We start from the raw sequence: 9,088 nt of genomic DNA, 5'->3' as shown, positions 1-9,088 counted from the left end.
AGCCGAAAATGCCTATAAATGTTGAAAAAAAATCTTTCATAGCCGTAAAAAGAACAACGGTTAGGAACTCCCAGCCGTGAAACTCAAAACAGTTAGGAAACCCGTCCGTAGGAGGTTCACGGTTGGGAAACACCTAGCCGTTTTTTGGTCTGAATTCCCTGAACTACAATGACTTATGTTTACGGCTAGATATCCAAGCCGCGTTGGAGAAAATGGAAAGGTTATAATTTAAACTTCGAAGCTCAACTAACCATCATCAAAGATCTCTTGATACATCGGAAGGGATGTTACTAAAACCAACTTTGTAATGGAGATACATTAAGAATGTAATGAGTTTTATTGTGGTCTAGTTAATGAAAGTATCAGTAATTTTCAATCGTATTAAGAATTCATGTTGAATCCAAAAAAATATCAACTTTCAAATCTAATTACAGCCGAGAAAGTTTGTATACCCATCCGTTTTGCAGACTCAGGTAATTCATGGAAGAATTACGGCCAGAAGTTCGTAATGTCCCGTCCGATATTTTTAATCACGGCTGGGAGTTCCTAATATCCCAGACGTTTTAGTTATTTACGGCTTGGAATTCTTAATATCCCAACTGTTATGTGGCGTTTCGGCCGGGTCGACAAGTTTACCCAACCATTACTGCAGAAAATTCCAGATTTTTTTTTGTTCAGATTTTCGACGGATTTGAACTGATAAAATTGATGTCGGGAGTTGATTACAAGGTTTTCTTGAGTTTTGTGACGAAGGGTTTCGTCATTTGTCTTAAAAATTTGTCATTTTTTTCTTTCCAAAATTAACATTTATCCTTCTTCAAGACTCAGTAAAATCAAGTTTTGATTTTCAAATGATTAGTGTTTTAATTAGTCTAATCGATTCATTAAGACTGATTAATTAGCTTAATAAATTTAATTAGCACTAATCAAATGAAGGGTAAATTAGACACTAGAGAAAAATATAAATAAGGGGTCCTATGGGTTGTTATTTAAGCCCAATAATAGGATTCTTAAAAAAAAAAAAGCCTCAAAACCCGGGTACCATGTTGATCCGAACTAACCGCACGTACAACACGTGTCAATCTTCACAACCGTTAGATGATTCTCACTTCGCATAAGGTTCTTCATTCGTGTCACACATAAACCCAAACACACGCATGGCCACACGCGTGAAACCCTAGATTTCTCAACTCCCCCTTTCTCTCCTTCCTCCTCCTTCTGCACACACGAATCTCTTCTCAGATCACCGGAATCCCCAACCGGAGCCCTAGAAACACAGACACTATCAGTCTCTCTTCACCACCTCACATCGTCGAACCTCTCAGTGATCTCCTCCTTCGATTCCACCCAAAAATTTCATTTTTGAGCCGCCAGGAAAAAGAGATCTGGTAAAACGTCAATTTTAGGGTTTTTATTGATGGGATTTTCTTTAATCAGTCCAATTTTTTAAGAAATTCCAAGTTCAATTTCGTAAATTATTGATTGAATTCGTTAATGGCACAACAACACGAGAAATTCGGTCCGTTTGGTGTAGTTACGACAACGGAACACCACCACGAAGATGCAGAAGAAGAGGAAGAAGAAGAAGATGTTGAGATGAGAGACGAAGGAGAAGAAGAGGAAGAAAGAAACGGGAATTCAAATAATACTCCGTCGACACCAACAACGGCGGGTGGTGGAATAAGGAGGAGTAGACCAAAAGAAGAAAAAGAAAGAACAAAATTAAGAGAAAGACATAGAAGAGCAATAACAGCAAAGATATTAACAGGATTAAGAAGACATGGTAATTATAATCTAAGAGTAAGAGCTGATATTAATGATGTTATTGCTTCTCTTGCTAGAGAAGCTGGTTGGGTTGTTCTTCCTGATGGCACTACTTTCCCTTCTTCTTCCTCCACCTCCTCTCAGGTTAGCCTTTCATTTCTTTACTTAAAATGTCTATGAAATCTGAATCTCCTCTGCAAATTATTTCCATTTTTTTATTTCTCTTTGACCCATTCTGGATTTTTACACCCCAAAATTTGATTTTTCACACCTTTGGAGTGTTTTTATTTCTCTTCTTATCTTTCTTCTTTGCCACGTGTACGGTGAATAAGTCTTTCTCCGGTTGTATCATTTTCCTGCTAAGCTGTCAGTAACACGTGTCCTAGTTTCTGTTGGAAGTTGGGCTTTTTTTCTCGTGAAAAGAGGAACACTTTTAATTTAAACTAACGTACGCCGCAATAATCTCCGTGGTGCACGTTAGTAAAGTGTAAATGTACTTCGCATCATCTCTCAGCTGCTGCTTCCCGTTGGAGACGGTTGAGAGTAAAGTTTTTTCAGGGTCCCGCCCAAAATGAGATCCAACGGCTGGATATCAATCTTGAAATTTTTGCAGGATCCCCCTGATTCTTGGATCCATCAAAAAGACCACTCACTCTGTTAATAAGAGTCTCCTGCTCTTTATGTTTTGATCTTCATTTCATTTTGTTTAGTGGGTTTGTTCAAAGAATTAGTGTCATAATGGGGATATTATCTGTTCAATGTTTTCAGGCAACAAAACCATTAACAACAGTAACAAATGCAGCGGCATTAATGAGTACTAGTAATCAAATGGGTGGTGGTGGTGGTACAACACCAGTAACGCCAAGTATAATTGGTGTTAGAAATTCGGTTCATAATCGATCAGCTGGTCGAATGAAGACTGTTTTTGTACCGAGTAGTGTTGATGTTAGTACTAGTAGAAGTAGTACGATTGCTAATGCGGTGGTGGGTGATCAAGCTGGAGAGAAAGTTAATGATGATTCGTCGGCTCTTATTGATGGTTGTATGGAGGTTGTGGATATTAAGGATATGAATCCTGATGGGGTATGTTACTTTTTTGTTTGATTATCTCTATCTATCTTGAAGTTTTTTTATTCCAGTGATTTGTTTGTTTCTTGATTTTGGAGTTTTGCACTAGAATACTAGACTGGTTAATATAATTGTTTAGCAAGACTGAAACTAGGGAGGACCTTTCTTTTCTCGGAATTGGAGTGAAATAGGGGGGTTTTGTCCAATTTGAAAATTGATTTGGGATTATATGATAAACGTTTGGCATCCTGTTTACTTCAGCAATGATTTAAGTTATGAACCTAGGGAGGTGTTAATAGTTGACAATATTGGGTTAAATGTAAACATCTTTCTAGGGGTTATGCTTTTTTTGTGTTGCGTAAATAGAATATGTTTGCTAGTGGCAGACTTGTGCTTACTGCTGAAAGGTTGAGTCAATTTGTTTGGGTTTGGAAGATGGTTTATTTTGATATGCCATCAAATCAGTTGAATACCAACTTATATGTAATGACATTTCTAAAGTCTATCATTGTTATCATGTGGTTAACTAAAGATGGTAAGCTGCCTCAGTGACATTTCAATTTTGTGTCTCTTAGCCAATTATACTACTAGTTGGCTTTCACATTATTGTGTTGCAGATGGATAATTCTTTCTTGTTAGAGTTATGAGTAGCTATATCTTATATTGGCAGCATTTAGGATGGATTACTCATTTCAAAGTATCCTTCTTAAGTTGCATAATCTTTCTATTCCAATGCCATTGTATCCATTTTTTTCATTCTATAAACCTATGAATCAAAGCTTTTCTTCCGTATTCTTATATCTGTTTGATATTTTCTTCTTTGCTCTCCATAGATAATGGATATAACAACAAACTTTCAGGAAAGGGATTTTGCCAGCAGCCCGTATGTTCCAGTTTATGTGATGCTACCTGTGAGTTTTCTATGAAACCTTCATCGTTTATTTTCCCTCCCTTTGTTGTTGTTTCTAGGAAACAAATTTTGTCTACTCGGCAAGTAATGTTGATCTGGGATAGCAGGTTCTCTTTATATCTGATTGTCCTGGTCCACACTGATTTAGTTTAAATGAGTCATGTAATGTTTTCTGATTACAGCTGGGCATCATCAATTCGAAGTCCGAACTGGTTGATCCAGATGGTTTGTTAAAACAGCTGAGGACCTTAAAATCGATTAATGTCGATGGTGTGATGGTTGATTGTTGGTGGGGTATTGTAGAGGCACATGCTCCGCAAGAGTACAACTGGTATGGTTATAAAAGACTCTTTCAACTTGTCCGTGATCTCAACTTAAAGTTGCAGGTGAGCTGTGTGCCTCTTTTTTGTTTGTTATTATGCACTTGAGAGTTTAAATAATACTGTTTCATTGTGTTCAAAGATTTTTGTCTGTCCAAATATCCATTTGATAAGTTGTCTTAGGATTCTCTTTTTCAGACAACTAAATTTAAGCCTTAGCTAATATTCAGGTGTGCTAGATTGATTTTGATTGAGAGGCTGTTTTATTTGACAATGTGTAGGTCGTATTGTCATTCCATGAATGCGGAGGCAATGTTGGAGATGATGTCTGCATTCCTTTGCCTCACTGGGTAGCAGAAGTTGGTCGCAACAATCCTGACATTTTCTTTACGGATAAGGAGGGAAGGCGGAACCCTGAATGTCTTTCTTGGGGGATAGACAAGGAGCGTGTTTTGAGAGGTCGGACAGCTGTTGAGGTAATGGAGTCTGTTACTCTATGCCGGTTTCCTTATGAACTTTCATGTAACCCTTTACTGAGAGAATAATCTTCAACTGCGCATAGTTCAAATGCACACAATAGGTATTCTATTAAATTCAGGATCCATGCTTTCATAGGCTGCAGGTTTGATGGGTTAGCTTATTGATGAATTTCATATGGCTTGATGTGACTGCCAACTACTTTTACAAATGTAAATCTCATAACATAATATTTAAACTAATAACAAAAGGATTGGAGTGAACAAGAATGCAGAGACATACTTGTATTAGTAAACTGATTGGAACCCATCATATAAATAAGTGTTTGATGTGGCTTGTTGTTCGATGTGGGCATGTGAAACCAATTATAATAAGACATGTAGCATTTGAGTTGGTCAAAATCAAACATTGTTTTTCATGGGATTTGTTGAAAGGAAACAAAACTTAGAAATGTGGATTGGTATCTATCCATTGCAAATATTGTTTGATATTTTACTAAATGCATATCACACATTCCATAGTATGATTGGACACATACTCACATCAAACAACGACCCACACAAAAATATATTCATATGTTTCACTATGATTTCTTCTTTAAAATACTTCCTTAAACTTTTTTGGAGAATGGATTTCATGTGGACCCTGAATTATGTTGGTAACATAATATGTGAAGAGTTGGTAGCTTAGTTTGATCCGTCGACCCTAATTAGTCATGGCTCCCCTCATAAGGATCAAGTGAAGGGTCAATCGACTCAATTCTCATTAGATTGTTGTTGCTTCTTGGATACTCTTGGTGGTTCTGTGTTTTATATTATATATTACTTCCTTGCTTGGTATAATTTTTGTTAGGTTGACTCTGAACTGATATTTCTTGTCTGGTAATAAGTATAGGTATATTTTGATTACATGAGAAGCTTCCGTGTAGAATTTGATGAATTCTTTCAACAAGGAGTAATTTCTGAAATTGAAGTTGGATTGGGACCATGTGGGGAGCTGCGCTACCCATCGTACCCTGTAAAGCACGGATGGAGGTACCCAGGCATTGGGGAATTCCAGGTAATCAACAAAGTTACGTATTATGTTAAGTGTCAATTCCAACTAGTTAAAATCAGCATTGCATATTGGACTACTTGGGATTGATAGTTGTATGAAATCTCCAATCATAACTAGTTACAGACATGCTTAAAATTAAGAATGTCAAACTACCAAAAGGAAGTTCACCCTCAGGAAGCTATATCCACAAACCTAGATAGAAGGCTGATGCAGCAATCTTAAAACTGAAAGTTTAGAAGTAATCAGTTTCTCCACTATCTCCTCTTTTCTTGTCTTTTTCTTGTTTATCGAATTAGGCTTAGGATATAAATCCCAAACTGATACAATTTAGTGGCCCAGGAACCTCGAGTAACTAGAAATATGAGATGGAGGATACCTTCTTATACAAAATACAATCCAGCTGATCCATATTTTCTTATATTCACCAAACTATCACACATTACACCTAGTATATCAGTGGTGATATTTTATGTGATAAAATTGAAGATGGGTTGTCACGGGATCTGAAAGTATTTTTATTAACTACACATATCACGTGTGTCTTTATGTTATGTTATTTTTATATCATTCTCTTATTAGTAGTTAGCTTGGTTTCTGTCATCTGTGTTGAATAGTGCAGCCTCAAATTCTGGTTACCAAACTATTTGATCTCAATATTAGTTATGCCACAATCTTCGCATCTTAATAAGGTTCCGCACTACCACCACCTGATCATCCGCTTAAACGTCTTGTTTAGTTCTGTTTAGAATGTGCTAGATCTTTTATTCCCATAGACGTATATATTAAGCCTTTTGAATTTTCCGGATATTGTTTTAGTGTTATGACAAGTACCTGATGAAGAACTTGACAAAAGCGGCAGAGGCAAGAGGACACTCTTTTTGGGCTCATGGACCTGAAAATGCAGGTTGTTACACTTCACAACCACATGAGACCGGGTTCTTTTGTGATGGAGGTGACTATGATAGCTACTATGGACGATTCTTCCTCAACTGGTATTCACAAATATTGATTGAGCATGCTGATCGTGTACTGTCCTTGGCCAAGTTGGCCTTTGAAGGAACCAGTATAGCTGTGAAGGTAAATAAACACGTCCAAACTTTGCTCCATTTTATTTCCCTCAGATCGAACTACATCAACTTGCCGGCTTCTGGCATACTTAGCCTTACAGTCTGCCATAGTGTTACATTAAAACAATAGAATCTTGATGGTAATATGATATTTGCCACCAACAGACTTAGAGATTATCAGTAACTTGCTGTTATCTCCTCCAAGCACCTATGGTACTGGTTCAAGCATTAGGTGAGGATAATGCACAATAAATGACATGTTATGAGTTTGCTGGAGCAGTTCTGTTTGACCTGGAATTTCTCGGTCCACACCCATAGGTTTTACTAGCTGAGTAAATTGAAAAGAAAAAGTATATGCTGTATACTTTTTTCTGTTAGTGAAATGTTTACCAGTGATTAAAAAATATATCATTTACTGTTGCTGTTTGTCCATGATTCGGGCCAACTGACTTGGTAAAGAAAAAAATTGTACCATTCCACAGCAACGTCCTGAAGAAAGTTTGATCGAAGTTACCAGCAAAATTGCCTTGTTCACTTGCTTGTTTGTTTTTCTTTCTTCAATTTGATATATATCTCATTTGTGTTTCGTTGAACCAGTTATCAGGAGTCCACTGGTGGTATAAGACGGCAAGCCATGCTGCTGAGTTGACTGCTGGGTTTTATAACCCATGCAATCGTGATGGATATTCAGCAATTGCGGCAATGTTAAAGAAACATGAGGCTGCACTGAACTTCACGTGTGTTGAACTTCGTACTTTAGATCAAGCAGAAGACTTCCCAGAAGCACTTGCAGACCCAGAGGGTTTGGTTTGGCAGGTAATGAAGAAGATATTCGTTTTGAAGTTATCATTTAAATTTTTGAACAACTTCAGACCTTATTGTTTTGTGTTTGTTTTACTCTTAAGGTACTGAATGCTGCATGGGATGCTTCCATTCCCGTGGCCAGTGAGAACGCTCTGGTTTGCTATGATCGTGAAGGGTACAACAAGATACTAGAAAATGCCAAGCCATTAAATGATCCAGATGGAAGACACTTGGTCGCATTCACATACCTTCGGCTGTCTTCTTATCTTATGGAGGAGCCGAATTTCGAGGAATTTGCACACTTTGTGAAGAAGATGCATGGTACGACATCTATCTGACTATCTCTATGTTTCTTCGTTATTACACTGTATAATGTTTCGCTTCTTACGTTGTTGATATAACCACTTTGTCATGTAAAAGAACTTCTTTCTTTCATCTTCCCTTACATTTCAGATTTTGTTCATGCTTGATTCTAGCGATCTTTTTGAGTTGCTAGAAAGAAAAATGGTGACTTTTTACTTCCATATTAACGGAAACGGAGGTCCATAATATGAAACATGACAACTTCTTTTATTCTCATTTGGCAGGAGAAGCAGTTTTGGACCAGTAATCGTAATGTGAGGATCATCAAGGCTATATGTGATCTAACTAATGAATATCAGTATCTTCTGTTGACGAAGTATTGTTTCTTCGTTTGCAGTTTTGTAAGAATATATTACCGTTACTACTCAAGGATGGATCTGGGGATGTTTCCCACCTGTAAATCATATATCCTTTACAAGAGATAAGAAATTAAAGATATCCAGCTAGCCTTCAGTTCTTTTTTGTTTTGTAATTGATTACGTATTTATAATTTAAGAAGAACTTGAAGAGTTGTCAACAACTAAGGTGAAACGTTGAACCATCACAAATCACAGAAAAGCCCCATTCTCTTTGTTCCCTTATCAGCAGCAACCCAAATATTCTCCCACTGATATATCATCGCTGCCATGCCATCAATCACCGCAGCTACCGTCATTTCAGATTTGTGTTCTTTGTCCATCACCATCATTAGCCATGATAATCAACGATTCTCACAACAACCTCAACCCATTCATACTAGCAGCGCTAGATTCCCATTGATTCATGTACCATTCGATTTTCAGAAACATTCATCAACAATCAATGATCAATCACTTTTCACTGAGTGCATGCATCATTCCCTGTAGGCTACAACGAAACCCCATTCGACTTCTATTTTAAACCCATCGAACATCTGAACCATTCCTCGCTAGCCGTGGCAAGAAACCTACTGATTCACAGCTAGCCAGAGTCATCAGAAAACTGCTCGTGAACTGAAGAAACCACGTCCAAGTCATGGTTGTTTGGGTTAATAAAACGGCGGCCTTGAGCGAAAGCGCGTCTGTCTTTAGCATTATTTGAATTTAAGATGCCCCAAGTAATTCCAACCTCTACCTTTAGCAATTCTCGTTTTACTGCCATTTCTGGGAAACCGACAAGCTTAACCTTTTATTTCGCACATTAATTCTTCATACGACGATATCAGAATGAGCTCATTCTTTCGTTGTTGACTGTCTTTTCATTGTCTTCGAGATGATAATAAGAGAAGTAGACTTCACTTT

At 37.4% G+C, this 9,088-nt stretch overlaps 1 protein-coding gene across 2 annotated transcripts; it reads left to right on the top strand.

The window, feature by feature from the left end:
- Positions 1–1,152: 1,152 nt before the first annotated feature.
- Positions 1,153–8,349, top strand: LOC113304250 (beta-amylase 2, chloroplastic-like). 2 transcript variants are annotated; one of them, XM_026553318.1, is made up of 10 exons: positions 1,153–1,908; positions 2,533–2,847; positions 3,693–3,743; positions 3,925–4,128; positions 4,344–4,538; positions 5,434–5,598; positions 6,412–6,672; positions 7,260–7,478; positions 7,568–7,787; positions 8,054–8,349. In XM_026553318.1, exons 1-10 carry the CDS (start codon positions 1,495–1,497, stop codon positions 8,074–8,076), a joined length of 2,067 nt encoding a protein of 688 aa, XP_026409103.1. In that variant the 5' UTR covers positions 1,153–1,494; the 3' UTR covers positions 8,077–8,349. The 2 variants fall into 2 exon arrangements, with proteins under 2 accessions (XP_026409103.1, XP_026409102.1); XM_026553317.1 differs by having other exon boundaries at positions 3,666–3,743.
- The last annotated feature ends 739 nt before the right edge of the window (positions 8,350–9,088 follow it).

The sequence above is a fragment of the Papaver somniferum genome, chromosome 8, assembly GCF_003573695.1.
Source record: "Papaver somniferum cultivar HN1 chromosome 8, ASM357369v1, whole genome shotgun sequence".
Taxonomy (NCBI): Eukaryota; Viridiplantae; Streptophyta; class Magnoliopsida; order Ranunculales; family Papaveraceae; genus Papaver; species Papaver somniferum.
Note: the sequence above shows the minus strand (reverse complement) of the source record. Positions and strands in the feature narration are given on the sequence as shown.

Coding starts and splice junctions, on each gene's coding strand:
- LOC113304250 (XM_026553317.1), top strand. CDS start 1,495: ATGGCACAACAACACGAGAAATTCGGTCCGTTTGGTGTAGTTACGACA. Junction 4,129..4,343: donor ATCTCAACTTAAAGTTGCAG/GTGAGCTGTGTG, acceptor GACAATGTGTAG/GTCGTATTGTCATTCCATGA. Junction 5,599..6,411: donor CAGGCATTGGGGAATTCCAG/GTAATCAACAAA, acceptor ATATTGTTTTAG/TGTTATGACAAGTACCTGAT.